At 45.8% G+C, this 24,086-nt stretch overlaps 1 protein-coding gene across 1 annotated transcript in view; it reads left to right on the forward strand.

Moving 5' to 3' along the window:
* Positions 1 to 22,853, forward strand: part of LOC149351360 (uncharacterized) — a 48,482-nt gene extending 25,629 nt beyond the window's left edge. Inside the window, exons 8-13 of the mRNA XM_089580712.1 lie at positions 4,152 to 4,244; positions 9,047 to 9,097; positions 13,021 to 13,097; positions 16,593 to 16,692; positions 20,062 to 21,393; positions 22,444 to 22,853. Coding sequence (XP_089436838.1) covers positions 4,152 to 4,244; positions 9,047 to 9,097; positions 13,021 to 13,097; positions 16,593 to 16,692; positions 20,062 to 21,393; positions 22,444 to 22,506 — 1,716 coding nt within the window. The 3' untranslated portion in view covers positions 22,507 to 22,853. The remainder of the gene's footprint in view (positions 1 to 4,151; positions 4,245 to 9,046; positions 9,098 to 13,020; positions 13,098 to 16,592; positions 16,693 to 20,061; positions 21,394 to 22,443) is intronic.
* The last annotated feature ends 1,233 nt before the right edge of the window (positions 22,854 to 24,086 follow it).

Here is a 24,086-nt window from a genome sequence, read left to right on the forward strand (position 1 = left end):
TACCAAGGGAAAAAAAAAAAAGCACCAGCCAGGAAACGTAGTAGCTGGGAAGCACTCGTGTAAAAAGATATACATTGTTGCCTGCTATCAGTTTGTTTTGCTTCTAGTGAGGGCAACATGCTTCTCTGCAATTTGCAAGGCTTTGCGGCCCTCGCAATTGTTTGTATGCACAGAAGGTCCTAAATGCCCTGAAGTGTCTGTTCAGTCTGCCTGACCAGCTGCTGGTAGAAGGGAGGCAATAGCAAAGAGGGCGGGTGCGCTGAGCGGGCGATGGGCCCGTGTATGCGCTTCTGCACTATTTTTGCAGCAACAGCTTCAAACCTTCCCAGTATTCTTCTCTTGGAACCTAGAAATTGCCTTTTTAAGCTGGAGGCAGCAGGGAAAATGCAGATGGCAAAGATGCCTTGGAGCCAACCTGCACGACTGCATCTCGAAATAGCGCTGCCCGCATGGCGTTTGCGCCTCGGCAGTGATGGAACTGCACTGACAGCTGCAACAAAATTCACATCGCTCAAAAGTGGGCTCTGCATAGGCGGGGGTGCAACATGCTAGAAGCCACAAAAAATGCTGTGACAGCCAAGTGTTGAGGCAGTCATGTTCTCCTTTGGCCTGTATGTCGTTGCCGTTCTGCGTACATGAAACGTGGGCTGTCAAAATACCCGCATTGGGTAAACCACTATCGCAAAGTGACATGCAGAATGTACCATGCAGGAAAGCTGCCACAGTTGAGACGTAACAGCCGGGTTTTTATTGCAAGGGTTTCTATGGAAACTTGGATGGGACTGGCTCAAAAAAACATAAAAGCTGGAAAAAAAGCACCCAGGATGTAACAGCGGGGTTCTGCTGTAAAAATCAGGACGACATGGTTATTGCGGTGAACATTAGGTCTGTGGCATGGAGTCTTGGGACCTTCACCTGTGGCTATAGGGCTTGGTTATAGCAAATATGCAGGCGCCACAAACTCTGCAGTCTTCGTCGTGGACGTACATGACTATGAAAAATTTTAGTGCTGCTGATTTTCATGCAGTGATCTTGGAAAGTATGCTGGTTACACTAACAGGATGAAAACACTACAATAATACAGGAGCTTGATTTCTAAAGTTTAGGTGCTGTATATTGCCACCCTATTGCTTGTTTCCCCCCCCCCTCCCCCAAAAAATAGTTTAGCCCACTTATAACCAACATGACCGTCACACGCTGTTTGTTTTTTCTGGATGTTCTCAGTTAGTGGAATGGTCATAATATAGAGGACAGCCGCTAGGTGGACATTTGTGGCGCACTTCCTAAGCAATATCTGCAAGTCATTGTTGGCCTGACCAAGTCTTGATTCTAGTTGGCACATTTCCACAATACTACCTGTTTCTACTTAGGTTAGGAAATAATTTGAGCATCATGGTCAGTGGACGATCGTCACCGTATGTTTAATCCTAGTGCATCACTCGATTGAAGACTGCTTTTAATTTTGTCACAGATATCAGTCTGGCGCAAAATCTGTACTCGAGGTGATTTCTGTGTCTATGGTGCTTGGCTTTTTGAGGATGTCGTCTTAGCTGAGGGCTAACTGGCGACAACCTATGCTGACGCTGTGAGCAGATCCAGTGGCAGCTGCACCTGCACAGAGTTTTGTATCCGTGGGCGTATCAGAGCTTCGGCACCGTAGCCTTAATGTACATTATGACGGTCACATCGTCTTCGTTCTTATGAGCGAGTGTTATTAGTGAGCTCAACTGTACCGAACAAATAAAAATGCTCCAAGTGCCAGGGTTGCCTGTGTATGTATATTATTTGCGTTCAGTGAATATCTTATTTGCTGTTAATGCATGTGCATAGCTGTGAGGAAGTTAGCAGTGACACTGTCGGCATCTTTGGAAGATCACTTAGTAATTTTTGTTGCGAGTGCTGATGCACATGCTTAAGATTACACCATAAATGTTGAGCATGCATGCATTTAGCAGCTGTTTTCACTCGCTGCTCAACCTGTACCTATTGCGTCATGTGGTGCTCAAATCGTAATAAAAGTGCATGGCTATGCTTTTCACCAGACTATGATATTGTGCCCGACGTCCCACTGGGAGCTTCCGCTGTAAAAAAAATGTCCTTACACAAGTGCATCACCTTGGCTTTCGCATTCATAAGGACTACTGCAAGGTTTGCCCACATAAAGAAATGACCCCATCACTAGGAAGAGGAGTGGCACACTCATGGGTAGTCAGTGTTAGCTGCTGTCTCCTTCAAACTTGTATTAATGATCTTTTTTACGGCAGTGAAAAGGAAGACATCTTGACACGCCTGCGGCCAAGCCATGGCCAGGAAGTGAATATAATCCAATGTTAGCTAAAACTTAAGCTGAAAAATCTTGTGCATCTACTTCGCCAAACTTGCATGGTTGGAAGATGAGTGGTTGCACCATACGCTGCTAGAGTGAAACCTCGTTATAGCGAACTAATAAAAAATAGTGAAATAATTCGATATAGCCTAAATTCGTAAGATAGTGTAGCCAGAAAACTCTCGATAGAGAAGCTAAGTTTAGTTAAAGAACGGCAACCTGTAGAGACTTTTTCCATAGTCTTAGCACCGTTTCGAAGCCGCTCGCAGCGATTGCGGAAGCATAAAAAAACGTGCAGCAAGCACTAGTTAAGTTGGCTTCCTCGCATTACAGAGGTGTCACGCAAAAACTAAGGATGCCACGACGGAAGCTATCACCGTTTTCACCACTTCCGTCCATGATAGTCAGTGTGAGTAGAGACTGACTGCTGGAAAGCTACAACCACCTACCTTGTCGCTGATTCCAGGGCACTGTCGTTGGGTGCGAGAGGCACGAACGGGTGCCGACTGCCTGGCTACCAGCTTTTCTTGCCTCTCTTATCTGTGGCACTGTTGGCAAAGTGAAGTAAAGCGTGAACCGTGGCGCAAACCACCACCTGTGTACTGAGGCAAAGCCTGCCGCCTGCCATTCGAGCGGGCACAGATTGACGCTTGGCAGTTCAATATATCCATTTTATGGCAAACCGTATTCGATATATAAAGTAAAAAACGCATGTGTTTGTTGAAAATATCTAGGAACAGTTTGATATAGCCAATAATTCGTGGTGTCCGTGTTCGTTGTTAGGAGGTTTGACTGTAGTTTTCACCGTCTGCCACACAATAGCTGCATCTTACCAAGGCATTTTTTCTTGTACTATGTCTGTACAAAGTATGAACTTGCCAAGTGGCCTTGCTTGTGTTTTATCCAGAGTTTGATGTGTCACAATGGCTTAAATCAGCCTGAGCAGCATGGAATGCTTTCTGACCGTGAAAGCTCGCCACATGTGTTGCACCGTATGCATCTTTGATTGACATTCTGTTCTCTTAAGGTGGGGTTGCCTTTCAGACGTTTCAGATACTTTGTGATGCCTTGTCTCCACAATTCATACTTGCCAAGCCTAACAGCTGTCCAAATCCAGGAGCAGTTTAAAAATATGCTGCATTTTATTGCTGGAATTTTGTGGTGTGGACATCTTCAGACGGAGCCCTTTCATTGGCCAGAAACGTGAGACACAGCGAAGCGGCAGTGATGCGTCGTTGGTGAAGTGAGCTGCCCCTGCTTCAATAGATGCTGCGATGTTCTGCCAGTGCAAAGCGGATTTCAACCGTGTGCTATTTCAGAATAGCCTTCACCTCTGCTTTAAATTCAAAGCACATAGCGTGCCTTCAGTACTGTGCCCGAGCATTACAACTTCCCACCTCTTGGGACCTCCCACTCTTGGGGATGCCCCAAGCCTTGTGGTTTCCTGTTCTAACACTATACTGTCATCACCTTGGGTTGCTGACGGGTTTAATTGTGCCTTGCTCTCTGCAACCCTCCTGGTTTGGCTTTTTTGCTGTATTGACTTCTTGGTGCAGCAGTGGTCCCAAGTTTGAGTGGTAGGCTGAGACTATTTTTCTTCAGCTACGAAGGATTGAGAAAGCTGTGTAGCTTTCTGTTGGAGCTGTGTGGACGTGCCCAGGCAATACTGAAAATTATTCCCTCGAGCCTAAATTATTGGCTCAACAATTTGTGCATTGTTTAATCTCAGTACAAGTTCACATTCTGGATAACTGTGTATCATTGAAAGGCAGCTGCATTTGTGGATAATTGGTTTCTTGTTTTTCATCTTTCAACCTGCTCGTAGAACAAGATGCAGTGGGTGAGGCAGCGGTCAGGCGAGGAGCTCATCTCTGTCATTACTACAGATGAAGTGGTTCAAATTTGGAGTCCTGATGAGGTAGGTTGTCTCGGGGATGACCTACTTTCCTAAGCGGGTGACACCAGTGGAATTAGTAGTGTGCTATCTTTCATATTTCTTGTGGCTGTGCACTTGATGCTTCTGCTTTAATGATGAAGATGGTGACCACGAAACATAAGAGTCGGACGGAAAGCAGTACCTGTAGGGCGAAAAATGATCTAATGTTGAAGCTTCTTGAACAGTAGGCCCATGCGGCCTCTGCGATGGTAACACTTTTCTGCTAGAAGCATTCAGACAACTTTTTTTATGCCATCATCAGCCTGATTATAGAATTGCTACGTGCCATTCTGCTTTTGGAGAATTCCGTAGGTGTGTCCTAGTACCGCAGCAATAAGTACTGTGGAAAAACTTGAGATAATAGATCGGTGAACTCTGCAAATGCAGTGAGGTGCAACAAATTTCAAGCCTTATTTCAGATCTGCACGTGGCATACCTGCAAGAGGATAAGTGGTTCTGTGCAGTGTGCCTAACCTTGGAGCTTTTGAATGGCTATTTTGACTTGTGCTTTGCAGGAACATACCTGCAGCATTGCCGAAAGCATCTATGAATGCGTTGGGAAGTGTGGAAAGGGCACACCGGGTTCTTTGGGCTGCAAGTGGGGTGCATGTGCACAGTTAACTGCTAATGAACACTGTTGGGGGGGGGGGGGGGATTTGACTAAAACATTGACATTCAGAATGAGCCTGGTCACGGAGCTGATATGATAAACACAGATTTAAAACTAGTTTTACGTTTGCTTTGACTTTTACATGAGTTTAAGGCTTGTGCACAAGTATTTGTGAGTTGCTTTAAAATTCAGAAAACTAGCCTAGAGAGCAGGTCGGAAAAGCACTGATTGCTAGTTTAAGGAAATAGAAGTCTTGTTTGTAAAACAGAAAAACCTTTACTTTTGGAAGGATGACAGTGTTGTTGCTGTTGCTATTGCTGCCAATGTTCATAGCGTTGAACAAGAACAGTTGGCGAGGCATTTTTATTCCAGGCCAGAGAGGGGCAGGACCATTGTGCACCAGTTGTGCGCCATCTCCATGTACTATAATACAAAGTAATATTGGAGGTGAGGCCTAAATATGCACTAGTACAGTAAAACCTCGTTTATATGTTCCCGGCTTATACGTTCGAAATCGCAAGCAATAAAAATGTCCCATATAGTTATTGTTTTTCTTCTGGGCTAATACATTCCCAGATAGTGAGATTTCCTGACAAGTACGAAGGCGAAATGCTAGAGGCTCGTGTACTGTGCGATGTTGGTGCACGTTAAAGGGACAGTGAGGAGAGCTCTAATATTTTTTTAATAGAAAAATCCGATAGTTCGGCATTTGATGGCTTTGTTGCCACTTGGCCGGCAGCGAAAGGTGCATTTATTTCTAAGAAATTTGGATTCGAAGTTGAAAAAGTTTTTCCCGCTGCCCTGATTCAAACTTGGGACTCTCTTATGACGACACAGGACTAAGTGACGTGAAACATGACGTTACGCAGACTGTGATTTCTGGCCGTTAGCGATGCAGCCGTCGCTACCGTCGCTTCGTTTACGTTTGCATCAACGTTTTGCCAGCCTTAAGATGGATCCCGTTTCCGAAGTCGTCAACGAAGTTCTCGCAAATAGACACCTTTAGCATACAGTGTACTGTGTTACCGTTAGCGGAGTACCGGGAGCCCGCCTACCACCGGTGAGCAGGCGCTGGTTGGTCCCGATGCTGCAGGTGCGCGTGTAGCTGCTGGGTACATGGCGCCATCTGGCGACGTCAAGGAGATTTGCGCATGCTCATTGGCTGCGCGCGGGCTCCCGTTACTCAGGTACCGGTAATGGGAACACGGTACACAGTATGCTAAAAGTGTCTAATAACTCTGGCCTGCACTTCAGCGACCTCAGCCCCACGGATAGTCTAGTTGTAAGTTGACTGGTACAACCGGAACGTTTCGCTGGGCGAGTGTACAAAGACTCAAGGTGCTCTTTATACACTGCAAACTGCCTTCTACGATCACCGAAAATCGTGCCATCATAGTTTTTCATCAACCGTGGCGATCGTCTGACCAACCTTAACAGGCTCCTTCAAAAGTTAACTAGCATTTGGAGCGGCACGTGGAGTTCCTCTGCTGTTCCGCGCTTGCAAATCGAGGTGCGTCATAAACGAAACCACGCGGGCATGCAGAGTGCATAGACGCAAAGCGCCATGATATACCGAAACTCATCTGGCCACCTGTGGCACCGCTAAGTATTGATTTTCTTTGCTTACAACATTCAGGTTGTCCTTTGTCGGTCTTCCTTGTGTGATAAAAGCACACTATTGATTTCAAAACAAAACTTACTTCAGTATTCAACCGCGCAACCTTCGTTTGTCAGCCTCAGTGATTCGTGGCTTCTCGTGTCCCAGTGTTGCTAGGACCATTGGTGCTAGCAACACTGTCTTGTCCTATGACGTCATCACGCTTGTACTTGCGAGTGTGGCCTGTGGCGGCGATACTTGTATTTTGGTTCTTGCTCTTTTCTACGTTACAAGAGCTTTGTTGTCAGCATGAGTGGTGTTTTTGTAATCAGGAGCTGGTAATTTATCGGTACAAGCCAACTTCAATTTCTCCTCAGTGTCCCTTTAATGAAGCCCAGGTGGTCTAAATTATCTAGAGCCCTCCACTACGGTGTCCCCATAGCCTTAGTTGCTTTGGGACATGAAATCCCATAAACTAAACTAAACAAAAATTATATGTACTAATTGACACCCAATTCATCCGGATAAAATATCATTGAAAAATAAGCTTACTTATTTGCAGAAAGAACTAATTTTTTTGGTTGCTGCTTTCGAGCGCAACTGCACCAACAGTGCTTTCATGCCATAAGGGGTAGTTCTAGAACTAGTATGCCTCTGAGACTGTCAGTACAGGGGCCTCTGTCTGTTTTGTTGGAGGCCCTGTAGCAGGAATTAAGTTTTAGAATCGTGTGTTTCGGTAGCGACACGTGCCTGGGCCAGCAATGGTTTAAGTTACAGCTGAGCTGCACACCTGCTTCCACTGCTTAAAGTTTATGTGATTGTAGTTACATTATGGGCCTAGCTTCCAGGCAATGCTTGCAACTGTTGATTGCTGACAGAAATCCTTCCAATTGGCTTGCAATGTCTTGTTGCAAACACCTAAACAAAGGTCATGTATGAATGAAATGACCGTAAAAATTCAAATTCCCTATATTTCATACTGGTGTGTTTCATTACTGGCTGGTGTCTGTGCTACATTGCAGCCACACCTTTGTAGTTGCATCTGTTTTGCAGTGGCACCATGAGAACCTTTTCGACTCATGTGCCGGGAACCGCAAAGAGTGAGCCTCTTTTGTGGGCGTGCGACAGAAAAATAAAAGTACGCAAATGTGACGAGGAACAATACAGCAGTGTACAGTTAAACCTGGATAAAACGAAACTGAAACAAGTGTGATTTTTCGTTATACCCAGGGTTTCGTTATATGCAGTTTTTGCGAGAAGACTCGAAAGGACAGTGCAGAACTGGATCCAAAATAAGAAATAAATGTAGGTAAAATCACTTTGAAGATGTTTACAGAAAAGTCCTTTACTCGAAGTCATAAACGCAGGAAAACTTTTCACGATCGCGCTGATAGAGCAACTGTGGCAGCAGCCACCAGCACCTCCTCCGCAGCTCGTGCAACGCCGCTACGAGTGGGGAAGGCGGAGGCGCTGCGGCCGAGGTAGAGAGCATGCGCGGTTGCGCCAGTGCCATAGACCAGCTGTAGAGGCACATGCTTCTTCCTGCATGTTCCCTCTCGGTCGGCCTACCACTGTTGCCCCACAGAAGGGGGTCTTTGTCTTTCGATGGTGGCTCTCTCCGCCACCGCCGAGTTGTCGGCGCTGTGGAATGACGTGAACAATCACGCAGCAGTGATGGGCATGCACGGCTCATACCATTTCCTTTTGCTAGCTCTAATTAGTAATTTTTTGTTACTTTTTTACGTGAACTGTTGTAGTACCACATGGTGTGATGTTCCTAAAGCGAAAGTAGTGGTTATGTGCCAACAGTGCTGGAGCACGGCGAAATGTGTCAACAGCGATTGCTTGTTGCGATCGTAGACATTCTTCTCATGTCAGTTCGTGCTTTAACGTCATGGAACTTTTCTGCCAAATTTTTTAACTCAGCACAAGCTGACAGATAGGTGGCGTAGTGAGTTCGTTGTATCAAGGTCAACTGCCGCAACATGTTTGTTACATGGAGGTCTCAAATACATGCACTTCAATGGGCGCGGTGTTGGGGAATTGAAAGGTAATATTAAGGAATTCGCTGTATAAAGGTTTGTTACATCCAGGATTAATGGAATTGAAAATTGGGTTGAAGTTCATGAACAAAACTACCTAAAAAATGCCTTTTCTGTGCTTTTTCTTCAGATGAAACCGAAGCTACCATTAAAGTACGGCAGTTAATATCACCATTGCTGCGTGAAAGTTTCGCGTGCTCTTTCTTTTTCAGGAGTTGCACAAAGGGTTCTCAGATAAGGTCTGTACAAAGATAAGCATGGAGATCCACCATGCTGTCACTGTTAACTGTGCGATTTAAGAAGCGTGTTATAGTAAAAACAAAACTTCAGTCTCTCAATATACCTTCCGTACATTGATGACTGTTTTGGTCAACATTTAAATAGGCCGTCAAAAAATTGCTAGTTTGATGTTACTAAATATCAAGTTTAATTACCCCACTGTGATGTATTTGTGGTTCTGCCTGGAATTCTTTGCTGTTAAAAATAGCACATGCTGCTTTTACTAAAGGTTTTGTTCCATTTTGTTTCTTTTCAGGTCACTGCAAGGAAGGTTATTACTAGGTCAGACTTGACATCAACATTTAGTGTGAGTTGTGCTTCTGGTGTTTCTATTCCATTTTAATGCAGAGCGCATTTTATGCCTTATACCCAGCACATTGTTCTGGTTGCAATCAACTGTCGCGGAATAAAAAAAAAAAAAAGCTGCACCCATCATGCTTTGTGAAGTCCGCGCATAATTGGATTTATAACTAGACGGACAAGTTGGTAATACATTGTTAAGCAACGGCCTGTGGGCACATTCCAAAACGAAAACTTAGAGGGTGCTTAAGCTTCGCCTTTGAGGGTAGAATGCGATAGCGTCTTCCGGCCGCCGCCTATCAGCAGCTGACATCGGCCGCTGCGCGCAGGAAGGGTGGGAATGGAGTAGAATGGATGGAGCTGCTGCTCAAGGCCAGCATGAACAGCGATGCGACGGGAGCTTGTGGCAGCCTGGCGACACCGACGATGCCGCCGGCTTTTCCACTGACAAGCTCCTCAACGCTTGTGTTAAAATGTATTAGTCACTGGACTACTCGTCCTAACTAGCGCTGCCGCCACCATCGTTACTGCGGGGTCGCAGCACGTCGCCCAGCGAAATCGCCCGCTTCACTATCAAGCACAGCGTGTTGTCGTCCTGCGAAATCCCGCACTTCACAAACAACCGCGCCATGCCATCGCATGGAACAGTTGAAAATTTTGCCTCGCTGCAACCGCCACACCTGTATCACCTGCTCTGAGGCGTCGAACTTGTGAACTGGCACGCAGTTGTTCATTCCTTCAGCATAAACAATGACAGCCATCTTGAATGTAGCCGTGAACGAGCGCTGGACGTTTACCGGACCCGGAGCACAAATGACGATTGGTAGAGCACATTCAGAACTGGTAAAACATGGCTGGCAGTCGTCAAATGCATCCAAGTGAGCCAAAGAGAAACTATGCATGCTATGCATGAGTGGCGCCGACTCATCCGTCAGTTACTGACACTCCCCGGAAGCGTTGCCGTTCCGAGTGGCGGTGCCTCCGCGATTGGAACAGCAGCATCAACTATTGACACTCCCTTGAGCGCTGAGTACACAGTTGAAAGTAAGAAAAATCCTTGAGAACAAATGTGCAGAATACCTGAATGCTATTGGGTAGAGCCATAGAGCTAACAAAATTGCAACCACTCTGTAGCATCCCGGATATCTCGTTTGTCTTGCCTTTACTTATAGTGCTATGCTTTGGTTTCGATTGTAAATCGACCCCCCCTCTTGGATTTTCAAATTTTTAAAAATAGTGTAAATACGATGTGGTGAGAGATTGTAAATCGACCCCCCCTCTTGGATTTTCAAATTTTTAAAAATAGTGTAAATACGATGTGGTGAGGGAGAGGAATTTAGGAACGTAGCACAGTCAATGTGCGATAGCACTGCGCTTCTAGAATGGTGGTCTGGAGAGCAGACCTACACGAAAAACAGCTGTGTTGAAAACTATAAAGAGAGCCCTAGAACTATATAGATGTGAGGTCACTCCCATATTCTCTGCCACAGCATATCGTAAAGTGCAAATACGTTAACAGCTGTAGCCGAATCTCGCGTTAACCGGCGGTAACCGTTCTGTCAATCTTTTTTCTTTATGTGGTGCGCCTCACAAATTTTATGTTAGCCAGTCTGTGTGCTCAAACAATTAACACTATGATCTAGCAGTGGTAAACATGGTTTGCACTCTCAACAGTGGTCAGCAATATTCGTGGACAGAATTGAATCCACGGTGTGTCACAAGCGTCTGAAAGAACATGAAAATTCATTGTATGTTCTCATGGCCACTTAATTCGTGCATACGGTGGCCTGGAAACATTTGTGACTTGGGTACACATAGACTGTTTATAGTGCGCAGTTCTTCCGTTTGAGACCAGATGGTGCCACAGGCACGCTCGAAACATGGTGCCATTACGGGCCTCTGAAGTCGCCGGCGTTAATGCCTCGACGCAGCAGTGGAAATATGGGGGGGTGGCTGCCGAATGTGTTCTTTTCACGAAGATGTGATAAGGCAGAGGAAATACGGGCTGTGTTGTGGATTGCAAGAGTTGCGACAGAGTGTTAAAGGTATGAGATGCGATCATTTGCGAGCTTCAAGGAACCGAACTGTACAAGGATGTGCTACCCCTTTTGGCGCCCGTTCGCCATGCACTCTTTCCGAACGGGTGAACGCAACAAACACGCTCGTCAGCACTAGGTAGCCAGCCAGTATAGAAAGAAAGGTTTCGATCTTGGGAAATCTGCGAGGATAACTGCAGAACATAGCCGCATGAATAAGCTGTTCCGCCATCGAAACCATCACTTCGTGCTTTCAGTTGCTGTGCAGTGTGCTGAGACCCTATTGCTCGTAAGTTAAGGTGTGCAGCCATTAGTAAAAGGAGCGCCCTAGGCCGAATTAGGAACAGAAAAAAAAGACTACTTAAGCTCCTACATACCGCTACTGCATATTATGCAGCACACAGCCGTTCGAGAGGACAGCGCTTACGATCAGTCCTTGTTTTACACGCCGTCTTGATGCTACTGTTGAACTTGCTCCAAGTAGCGCGGTTCTCGTGGACCATGTTCGGAATAAAGCATTTGCATTACGGCTGCTGTGCTGGGTGGTTGTCACTTCCTCGCGGTCCATGCGAGAGTTACTAAAAGTAACTTCGCAGGCCACTGCTCAGAGTGAAGCTGATTACTTACAACCAATAAGACCTTGAGCATTTTCATGTCCACATATCAAGCATGGAGCATATCACAATTTTATATGCGAGGCTGACATAATGGTGAACTTCGTGTAGTATGAATGCGTTGCCATGTGCGCATTATAACTTTTGTATCGCGGAATCGTTCGAAACGATTGCATGCCAGCCTGTGAAGGCTGCTTGATGCTTGGTACTGCTACCATGATAGTTAACATTTGTGTGTCTACTTAATTTTGTCACCTTTCTAACAACTGGCTCGAAGAAGCGGAGAGCTAATCCATAACTAAGTGCAAACGACAGGACAGAGACGAAGGGACACCACACAGCGCTGACTCACAACTAAAGTTTTATTGGATGCCAGCAGGTATAAATACCTCCCTGGCGGCCAGAAAAGAATGCAGTCCACACTTACATGCGTGACTGACATACTAGTATACCAGTCACGTGCCACCAAGCAAATCACATGCGCGAGAATACAATATAATCAGTGAGCATGCACTTGTCAATATTCGCACTCAAGGTATTGTCTTTCTTTTTCTGACAACGCAAGTGTGGACTGCATTCTTTTCTGGCCGCCAGGGAGGTATTTATACCTGCTGGCATCCAATAAAACTTTAGTTGTGAGTCAGCGCTGTGTGGTGTCCCTTCTTTGTCTCTGTCCTGTCGTTTGCGCTGTAGTTATGGATCATCGAAAACACCAACTCGCCCAACAAATGCTTTTGTTGGAGAGCTAAGCGGCTCTCTGTGACATGAAGCCTAATCGTGTTTTCAAAAACGCCTCGTGATCAAATTAGGGTTCTCACATGTCCTTCAAAGCTTTGGCCAAACTATAGTGTCATCTCCTTACTCCTTTACGACCGAAACACTGCCTGTCTGAACCTAACCATGAGACACAGCAGCCATTGTGACAAGGCGCGTGACAAGCATTCAGGAGGCGTGTAATGGCAGCGTGATCACGTGATATCAAAGGTGGCAGCTCATATGATACGGTGCTGTAAAGCGTCTATATTGTACTGTACTGCACCATTGTTGTAATTGTTTTTTTTTTTCAGTATCTGTAGATGATGCACTTGCTCAGCATCTGTCGAGCATTATTCTTCTGATAGTTTACCCATTTGACAGAGGTATCAGGCTGTACTTATTTAGGAGTGCGGATTGAAACTTGCGGCCTGATATAGCGTGTGTAGGAATGGGGGGAGAGGTCCTTTGTTGCTGTGAGTTCTAGAGCACAGTTCACAATAACTTATGTCTAACTTCAAATGCAGGAACCAGTTCGGATTGACCACATTGTGGATAACGTCATGTTTGAGGACAAGATGTACATCACGGCTGGCTCATCCAAGTAAGTTTTGACTTGGTGTATTTGTTATTGCCTGCTTTATGAGCAGGCTGTAAGCAGCGTGGCAATGGTTGGTGAGGTATCCAACTTTTTCACCAATTTTCCTGCGGAGTAAATTCACACCATAACTAAAATGTTTATGTAAACAGGCCTGGCCAACATGATCTGTTCAGCATAGTGCAAATGCACCCATTGCTGGCTGGTGGAATAGTACTGAAATAAGGTGGAGGATCTGTGGTCATCTGAGGATTGTGCGAGGAGCTGAGCATCAGGGGGTGTGCCACTGACTGCTTCCCTCAAGTTATGGTGCGGAAAAAGACTCAAGCAACAGCAGTGACTGATTGTGGTAACGGTGTCACAACTGTGAATTGATGACATGTTGGGGTTTGAAAGTTAAAACGTTATGGCATTTATTGGCGTATTGATTATGTCATATTGGTTGATGCTCTTAACTTCAGAGACAGACAAAAAAAGACTACTTTTCTAAAGTTTTCAGACCACTGGATTTGGTTCCGGGCCATGCTGTGGCTCGTATAGCATCGCCAGCACTCATAACCTCTGGAGATGGTTGGGAACAATTCATTATTATTATTTATTATTTATTTATTATTTATTTATGGCCGCCACGGTTGGTGCTCGGCTGCTGACCGAAAAGACGCGGGTTCGATCCCGGCCGCGGCGGCAGAATTTCTTTGGAGGAGAAATTCTAGAGGCCCGTGTACTGTGCGATGTCAGTGCACGCTAAAGAACCCCAGGTGGTCGAAATTTCCGGAGCCCTCCACAACGGCGTCTCTCATAGCCCTAGTTGCTTTGGGACGTTATACCCCATAAAATAAATAATATGGTTGGTTGGTTTATGGGGTTTAACGTCCCAAAGCAACTAGGGCTATGAGAGACGCCGTTGTGGAGGGCTCCGGAAATTTCGACCACCTGGGGTTCTTTAGCGTGCACTGACATCGCACAGTACACGGGCCTCTAGAATTTCTCCTCCAAAGAAATTCAACCGCCGCGGCCGGGATCGAACCCGCGTCTTTCGGGTCAGCAGCCGAGCACCATAACCGCTGAGCCACCGCGGCGGCGGGGAACAATTCACCTCGCCTATTTGCAGGTTTTAAGTAGGCCTCTGGCATGCCCAGCAAACCCAGTAGCCTGGGAACTGCTGTAAAGGATTGTAAGGCACAGCTTGTGCAATGCCATCATGGGTTTACTGCGGACCTTCTCTCGAAATTGCTCTCCTTCCACCTTGCCTTTCAGATTAGTCAGTGCTATGATGTTAGTCGCACCACATGCTTTAGCACGAGGAGCAGCTCTAAATAATGTAGCATTCCTTTGTTAGCCACAGACACACTACTAATGCTGTGCTGTCGGAGTTTGAACTCTATTGTATGTAAAACAGTACTTGCATGCTTCGCAGTAGTTGCAGGTTCCTTCCAAATTTAAAAGCACTGATGAAATCAGAAATGAGTTTCTGGAAAATCACAGTGTGCACATAATTGAGAGTTCGTACAGTCATGGACAAAATTTTGCGAGAGGCCGGAGCGATGTTTTGAAGCTGCCTCTGCACCACTAGGCGGCGCAGTGGCCGTGTCCCATATTTGTCCGCTTGTCTGTCTGATGGCTTGTTTCGCGTGAGCCGCTGCTTTTTCCGAGCTTGGCCGCGAGAGGCCGCTTTTCACCGCTTGCGCTCGTCAGCAGCCATATGGCCGCCATACTCGGCGTGCGTCCTGGTGACTGTGATGGCTCCGTGCATTCACGGCAGCTGTTGCATTTATGGCGCTTTTTGTTAGTAGTGTTACATGGACAATATTGAGGACGTCTCTTGCGCTACATTCTTGGTGGACCATTCTGGGATAAATGCTGTCTTATTTCAGCAGGACAGAAGTCCTGCGCACACTTCACGGAGAGTGAACGCTGTGCCTGGAGGTCGCGGCATGCGGCAGCTAGCACTGTCACCGAAGGGACTGACGGACACCATAGATGATGTGTGGGGCTTGATAAAGCTGACCGAATGAAGTCAGATTTTGAGAAAATGCCAGTGCGAATAATTTATAGGTGGCCATGAAGACAGAATAAATAGTCCTGGCTTCGTGCTTTGCAGATGTCTGTTCTTTCTACAAATAGATGCTGCGGTGTTTCGCAAGCGTGATTGCTGCTGACGGTGACTTCTCCTAAAAGTAGAAAGTGGCTTCTGCGATGGATGCCTTTATTTGCGTTTTTGTTTGTCCTTTTTTTTCTTTTGTAGCAATAAATTTGTTGCCTAAGAATTTTTCCGGTTCATTGCACTTTCGGGTGGCACAACAGTTAAGAAGTGGTTACATTGCATGATAAAGCTCACCGTTGTGGGGCACGGACTGAATCTCTTCCTCGAGAAGCGGTTTTGATACGGCGGACTGTTTGAAAAACCCGGCCTCATTCCCAGGCAAGAAGTTACAAATGATTAGTGAAAGAAAAAAGGACAGAGCTTTATTTCCCTCCTTAAAGAAGCAGTACATTAATGTGGCAGGGGCTGTGAATGCGCTTATCATTGTAGTCACCGGGCCGCGCGCCAAGTAGGGTGGCCATATGGCGGCTGACAAGCGCAACCGGCGAAAAGCGGCCGACCGTGGCCAAGCTCGAGAAAAGCAGCTGCTCGCGCGAAACAGGCTATCAGGCAGGCAAGCAGGCGAATATATGACGCGCATGCGCCTCGTCGTCGTCCACCGCAGCATGGGCGCGGCCACTGCGTGCCCAGTGGCGCAGAGGCAGCTTCAAAACACCGCTCTGGCATTTCGCAATATTTTGTCCATGACTGTACAGGCCCTTGAAATCCTAGCTTTAAAAATTTGGATTGGTCTGACCTAGCTCTTAAAGGAGCATGGACACCAGATTTTTGTTCATGTGTTTCTGCTTTCAAATGATGTGTTAGGCATTAGTATACATGGATCACCCCGTGGTATTCCCTTACGACTGCTAAATAATTTATAATTGAATTTCTTCATGATGTTTCAGTTTCATGAATAGTTGTAAAATGTGCTTAGGTTATGTGAGGCATGAAAAAAGTGCATTATAATCACTGATGCACAGTTTTAATTCACTAACGCTTAAGCCATCCTACTTCAAGGGCTGGAATGACAATAAACAATATATCAGCGGTTAAATTGCAGTTTTTTTGTTTTTTTTCATGCCTCATAAACTTTTTACACGTCACAGCCATTGTTTGGTTGATGAAACCGAAACCAAAATAGCATGGGAGAAGAAACTCAATTCTAAATCATTTAGCAGTCGTAGGCAAATACCACGTGGTGATCTACGTGTTGTGATGTCTTATTCATCATTACAGAAAACATGCAACTAAAATGAAGGGTCTGTTTTAAGAGCAGATTTTAACTCTGTGACGAAGAGTTGAAAAACGATTCTGCGGAGTTACCATTATCGCAAAAATGCATTCCCTGCCCGATGAATTTGACACGTTCCATCTTTGAGTGTGTCAGCCTCATGTCTTGTTGACCTGCATTGCAGGGGCCTGGGCCTCCTGTGGAATGTCACGGAACAACCTGAGCTCATCTCTGTCCTCTGGCGTGGGCACAGGGACTTGCCAAGAGTTTCAGCCTTGACTAAGGTGCGCTTTGTTTGTGTGAATGAGCAGTGAACTGTCGCCCACTTGTAGTGGAACTTCCACCTGAAATTATTGAAACCATCGTAACTCTCAATCTCAAACTGCAAGTCAGGGCTGTGGCACTTAGTCTTGAATGGGATGAACATCCACAGAGATGGTGCCTGGCTAGAGTGTACATGTAGAAGCTACAGACTTGCTTACAGGCCATGCTATTCAGTTTTTCTTTACTGTAGGTGGAAAAACGTTAGTCTCTACTTTGAAGGCTCTTTTCTTTGACTTTAGAATGCAAAGAAGACATGGGTTATGAGTCATGACAGCACACAAAAAATCAATATGGCGTGTGTGCTCAGCTCAGTGTCACTATGGCTTGCATAGACTGCAAAGTGACTTGAGTGTCACTTGGGTAGATGATCTCGTTACGATGAACAAAAAGGGGTGATCTAGTGGAGGATCATTGCAACCTTGCCTTCATAATTTGTTTTGTGTCCACGTCAAGCCTATGAACGTTTTTTTGTGTGTAGTCTGACAAAAAAAAGACTACCCAATCATGTTTGATCTGAAAAACGGAATGCAGTATGATCTCATTCAGCACTGGATGGTGCTCATAAATCACATCTGTGTTGCGTTGTGTGCCTGATTGCTCATTTCTTCAAAGTGTGGGCAGTTGGCCATCCCTATGTGCTGCACAGCTGCTTCTGCTAACTGTTGTATCGAAAACTACCCCTTGAGTTATCAAGGACACAACTTCATTTGTATTACATGTACACTGAACTAACCTAGTGTCATACTTTGTTCAGTGCACAGAATTCAACCATTAAAACAAGTTGGACTGTAGCTTCAACTTTTACTAGCATTTTCTGCCCATGAAAACCTGCTGCGAGAGAACATAGCACCCATAGGTTGCATTAATGTGCCCGATGCTAAGGCACTAGTTGCTGCTCAGTAAAGATAGGCAGGTAACAGTGTTGTAGGCACAGAAATAACCAATTCTGTGTGCAAAACATGACTTTTGAGGGGCTGTGGGACTGGAAATGAAGTGCTATTACTACTTGGAATGACTTTAGGCTTAAAAGCTTTGACAAGCCTGGCTACAAAACACCTCAAGGTAGCTCATTCAGAACACAAGATAACAAGCCCAGGGCGCTGACTATCTTGTTTATCTCGTGTATGCTGAGCCTGTGTGCACTAATGTGTATTGTACAAAAACATGACACATTACATAAACAGAAGTCTGGTGTGTTATGCTCTGCCCATTTACATCAAACCTCAGGGTTAATTTGAAATCCGGGATAATTCGTAGGATTTCTGCAGTCCCGTAATTAATAATGTAAAAATTTACTAGATACAGTCGCTGAGCGATTTTTCGGACCCAGCTAGACCCGAAAATTGGCCCGAATAATCAAACAGTCCGAAAATCCATGAACGTAAAAAAAATTGGCTGTGGTTTAACTCTGGTTGACCTAAAGGAATGCGAAAGCATGTTGTTCCTAGCCTCAGTCAGTCTTCTTGCTCTCTCCTTAGCTTTGTCCATAGCGAGATTGTTCAGCCGAGCCAAAGCACACTGGTATATACCCCGAGGCATCACCTCTTCTCCCGGAGCGAGCACTGGCGAGAGGGAGGAGCTAGCACCCTCTATCGAGGGGGCAGAGCGAGCACGCGCCGCTGGGCAACGGCGCGCCATCTGCTAGTGCATGGCGGCGGCTCAAGGTCAGCGTAGCCACGTCGCGGCGGTGGCCACCCGAGGTCTCGCTTTGGCTATCGGAGTATTGCGTTCACAACAAAACTTTTCTGCGAAAAATCTGCTTTCAAAATCATAAAAATCGCCGCTCCCCATGTTCCGCCTACAAGCGATATTAGCCTGTATCTTAGTCATAGCCATGCTTTTGTCATGTCCGCACCCTATCACATCATGATACCAGACAGTGCGACGCAGCCGCAGTCATGCCTTGAATGAATGCACTCGCTGCGCGAAGCAAGAACAGTCAGTTTGCATGGGGCAATGACGCATGCGAAGACCGAGAGGTAACCCATGGGTAACCCACAGGAAGACGCGAGCGGAAACGAGTGCCTCCAAATGCAGTCTCCCCCGTTTCCACCTCTACCGCGTTTGCTGCCCCGCACCGCAGGGGCGTCGTCCAAGCTTGGTGGATGCGGCAGCTGTCCCACAGTCCTGTTGTACCGTTTTGAATACGATCGCGCGCTCTTTGTAGGCCATCTCGATGGCAACAATGGAGAGCAAATAGCCGAGCCTATCCGAGCCAGTCCAGTTGCACTCGCCGATTCCGTTTAAATCCAAGATGGCGCCTTTCATGATGGCAGGGAACGGGTTGGTTGCGACAGCGTTGCCTGCTGCCGAGGCCAAAATAACGAACTTTCGGTCGCAAAACGATCTCAGCAATATTGTTGGCATCTATTTTAGTCCGAAAATTCGAACTTTTAGACTCCTCAAAGTCTGAAATATCGGTCGTAAAATGTACACATTCCTATAAGGTGCGCGACGGTTCCTGAGCGAAGTCCGAATTTTTGGAGTCCAAAAAATCGGTCGGCTACTGTAATTGTACTAAAAGGTTGAATAGGTCAAAGAGCTTGTACTAAAAGTAAACTACAGTTCCTTTAGCGGATAAGTTTCTTGCCAGTCTTTTCAGGCAGCCTATAGAGCCGTGGAATATTACACATCTTGTATCGAGTCTAGTAAAATATATCACGTATAAAGATTTTGGCCTTGTAATATTTTCTCTTCTACCATTAATGCCTTGTGGTAACCAGTTTTTTTTTTATTGTGTCAAAAGGAAATTAAACAAACGTCTCTGCATTTTTCAGTTTTAGAGTGGCAAGCAAAAGAGGGTCAATTATTTTTGCTACTGTTGATGATGGGCCTTGGTTTGGGTTGTGTATCTAATTAGGCTATATGTAAGAGGTATCTTAGGCTCACTAAACTCAAATAATGCTTTGAAGCACGATAGGATGTGTGCATGAATATGAAAGTCACTTTTCTTGTAGCAGATCCACTTTTGGCTCCCGTACTTGCCCTTTAGGCTCATTCCAAGTAAACGGTGTTAAGTTTTTTTCGTTCTCATTTTTGTCGTCTTAGGTCCGCTGCAAAGCGTGAGCAAGTTCGTTACTGTTAATCTTCACTTAGAGAGTTCTGAGAAAGTTACACACCCTATATTTATTTTTTGCATCCATCCCTTGTTTCCCAGGTTAAGATGGTCAGAATTTGCATACTATTCTGCTCTTTTCTGTTGTGTACACGTTTGACTTGAGGTGTACTGGAGGCATAAGTTGCAGTAATCTTATTTTTCGTTTACCATACATAGTCTCATAATTTTGAATAAAACTGCTTTCAAGAAGACAAATTTTTTTTCCTTTCAGTACTTCGTGGTCACTGGTGGGGAGGATGGCAATGTATGCATCTGGAGGCCTGAGTCCGAATGCCCTCCACAGGCAGAAGAAGAAGAGTCCGAAGATGAAGTTGATGACGATAACTCTCGCACTAGTGCTGACAGAGATGATAAATCTGATCGTTCTCGAGATTGGTCACGATCAAGAAGCAGGTCGCGGTCTCGTAGTAGGTCTCGAGGTAGGTCACGGGATCGTTCAAGAGGCAGGTCGCGTGATCGGTCAAGGGACAGGTCTAGGTCAAGGGGACGATCTAGGAATCGGTCTAAGGATAGAGCGCGTGACCGCTCCCGTGACAGGTCGCGCAATCGTTCACGAGGGCGTTCAAGTGGACGGTCCAGGGATCGAGGAAAGTCAAGCCGGGACAGGTCACGCGGCCGCTCCGGAGGAAGGTCTAGGGATCGCTCCAGGGGTAGGTCAAGGGACCGCTCAAGGGCAAAGTCACGGGACCGCTCGAGGGGTAGGTCAAGGGACCGCTCAAGGGCAAAGTCACGGGACCGCTCCAGGGGTAGGTCTAGAGATCGCTCAAGAGGAAGATCACGGGACCGCTCTAGAGGTAGGTCAAGGGATCGCTCCAAGGGTAGGTCAAGGGACCGCTCTAAGGGAAGGTCAAGGGACCGCTCCAGCGGCAGGTCAAGGAACCGATCAAAAGATCGTGCTAGAGACCGATCCCAGGACCGTTCTAAGGCAAAGGATCGAAAGTCTAGGGATCAGTCACGTGACAAGCACAGGTCAGAAAGAGACCGTTCAAAGGACAGGTCTAGCCGTAATGACAAGGACAAGCCAGATCGCAGTCGTTCTGATAAAAGCAAGTCTGACAGAGACAAGTCAGATCGAGACAAATCTGACAGGGATCGTTCAGACCGAGACAAATCAGACAAAGATAAATCAGAAAGAAGCAAATCTGACAGGGACAAAGACAAAGAAAAAAGTGATAGAAGTCGATCAGATAAGAGCAAGTCCGAGAAAGACAGATCGGATAAGGACAAATTTGAGAGGGAGAAGGAAAAATTTGACCGAGATGGCAAATCAGATCGGAACAGGTCTGACAAGGAGCGTTCAGAAAAGTCTGACAAGGGAAAATCAGACCATGACCGCTCAAAGGATAGGTCTGATGTCAAAGAAAACAACAGCATGTCAGACCGAAATAAAACATCAGACCGGGACAAGTCTGACAGGGAGAGGCCAGAGGGTGATAAGTCTGACAGAGAAAATTCTTATAAGGACAGGTCTGATGGTGAGAGCAAGTCTGATGGAGACAAGTCCACAAGCAAATCTGACCGGTCAGACAAATCATCTTACAAGGTGAAGTGTTCTTGTCAGCCTTGTGGAGCAGTTTTCTAACTGTGCTTTGCATGGATTGGGTGTTTGGATAATAATTTAAATCCTACTTTCAGTGCTTACTGGCTGATTGTGTTTATGCCTATACACTGGTACTTGCCTCAGTGAGAAAAGGTGAAACAAAAACAACTGTAAATGAAAAAGTGCCTGCTGTGATCCTCAGTTGTGTAAGCTTGAAAGTTGAAGGCAAGTGGTGTCCTAAACACTGTTTAGCTAGTAAAAAGTGTGAAATAGAGCATGGGGGACAAGCTTTTGGCACTTTTCCTATTATTTCTTTTGATTTTGTGCTTTGTTTCGTGCTTCTTATTTGCTAAATATAGGTCACCAACTGATCCAGCAAACCATTGTTTTATGTCTTAATTTATTAATGTGGCAGTCCTGTTGTTTTTCTAAATAGGTTATTCTTTCTTGTTGGTTCAGCTAATGCCTAAAAAGTTTGCCTGTGAGACGCTTGTCTTAGTACAGAGTTCCTGTTGCATACTGCTCTCCCCTTATCCAATTTTTTAAATGTGCACAGAGGGCAACTCGATCAGATTTTTACTTAGATGCATTTATTGCCGAGAAAAGTGCATTTAAAATTTTCCTGCCACTTGGTTCATGACTTCTACACTGAAAAGGACTGTCGTGTTCATCGTTTTCAAGTGAATAGTATGGTGGTATATTCTAGCCTCTGGGATTTGTGCCCAAAAAAGTGTTCTGATGCACCACATCTTACTCGCAAAATCAGTCAGTGGCAGCAACACCTTTATTTTAGTCTTTGGCCTTTTCTAGGCTATAGAAGCTTCATTTTCAATGAAAGTAAGGTTATCATTAGAATGCGATAATCTGTTTATGCAGGCCAACTTCTATTTGTCTTTGATATTGCTTTGACTTCTGTCATAGTAGGGACATCCTTGCGAGTATTCCCTATATATCTACATCTTATAATGTGCGATTCTCATTTTTTCCCCTGTTAACTTTGCAGAGCTACTGTTTTTCATTTTTGGTCAACAACTGGCTTGTACTCTCTTGCAGATGCCATCATCAGTCAAGGAGAAGCTAAGTTCATCACATAACAGCAAACCATATTCAAGATAGCCAGCTACCAAGGGATCAGCATTAGATGTTGATGCTTGTTTCATTCATCACTTTCCTGTGCATCCTTTTGTTTGATGGAATTCTCGTGTTCATGATTTTTCATGCACTGCTCCACACTTTGTCTGGGGAGTTTTTTTTTTTATTATTACTTCTTTATTACTATGTCCATGTCATACATCATTTTCATAATGAATTCATGCTTGCTTGTGTAGGTCTTGTGCATTGGTGTAAACAAAATGCTGATTAAGCAAGCCTGCAATGTAAGCTATCGCATGCGAATTTGAAGGACAAACTATGTTCATGTGTGTGTGTGTGTGTGTGTGAAATATACTGTCTGTCAAAATTGCTGTGTGTCTTGAGTGGGTCAATGAAGCGGGCATTTAGAAGCAGTTTGTGGTGTGGCATTCACTGCATGCTGAAGTGCTTTCTTTAAAGGAGTATAGACGCTTAACTTTTGGGTGCGTGTTTTCTTCACGATTTTGCGCAAGGCATTATTATGCATTGGATTACCACGTGGCATTCTATGATGGCTAAATAATTTATAATCTAATTTCTTTCTCGTGCTGTTTCGTTCTGTGTTTCAAAAGCAAACGATGACTGTGACATCAGATAGGTTATAGGTCATGTGAGGCATGAAAAATTGCAATGTAATTGGTGCCTCTACATTCGTTGTCATTCCGGCTCTTGAGGAAGGCTGCCTTCAGCACTTCAGTGAATTAAAACAGCAGCGAGTATATTGTCACGGCTTGACGTACAGGCCGGCGGCGAGAACGGGTGAAGACAGAGAGCACAGAACAAAACAGGCAGGTCCACCAGCAGCAACGTCGTCGTCGGCGCGCCGCAATCGCTACTCGTCTTTTTCTTCCACTCGCGACACTACCTCCCCCTATAAAGAAGCATCGTCCCGATGCTAGCACAGAAGCAAGAGCACAGGAAGGAAAACCACACACGCGCCCAGCAACTCCTGCTGGCCAGTGTAAAAGGGAGTGGTAAAATCAGTTCGGGTCCAGGCGATCATCGCGCGTAATACGGTTTAAGCCGCACTACGTGCACTATTTCAGGGCGGGGTGAACGACGTGATGACGGTCGGGTTCCTTCGGGCAGCACCTCGTAATTAAGTTCACCGAGGCGGCGAACAACTGTATACGGGCCGAAGTAGCGCTTCATGAGTTTTTCGGAGAGACCTCGACGGCGCACCGGTGTCCACACCCAGACCTTGTCTCCAGGGTAAAAATGGACGTCGCGTCGACGGAGATTGTACCGACGAGCGTCGGCATGTTGTTGATGTTGGGTACGGAGTCTGGCGAGTTGCCGAGCTTCTTCTGCGCGCTCGCAGACTAGTCGGGCATCATCGGCGACGTCGACAGGTGGCTCGTGCGGTAGCATAGCGTCAAGCATCGTGGTGACCTGTCTTCCATGTACCAGCTGGAAAGGGGACATACCTGTCGTCTCCTGGACAGCGGTATTATAAGCGAATGTAACGTAGGGCAGTACCGCGTCCCAACTGCGGTGGGCGACATCCACGTACATGGCGATCATGTCGGCCATGGTCTTGTTCAGCCGCTCCGTCAGCCCATTCG

Source organism: Amblyomma mixtum, chromosome 3 (assembly GCF_055824585.1).
Source record: "Amblyomma mixtum isolate Tamu chromosome 3, ASM5582458v1, whole genome shotgun sequence".
NCBI classification, from domain to species: Eukaryota; Metazoa; Arthropoda; class Arachnida; order Ixodida; family Ixodidae; genus Amblyomma; species Amblyomma mixtum.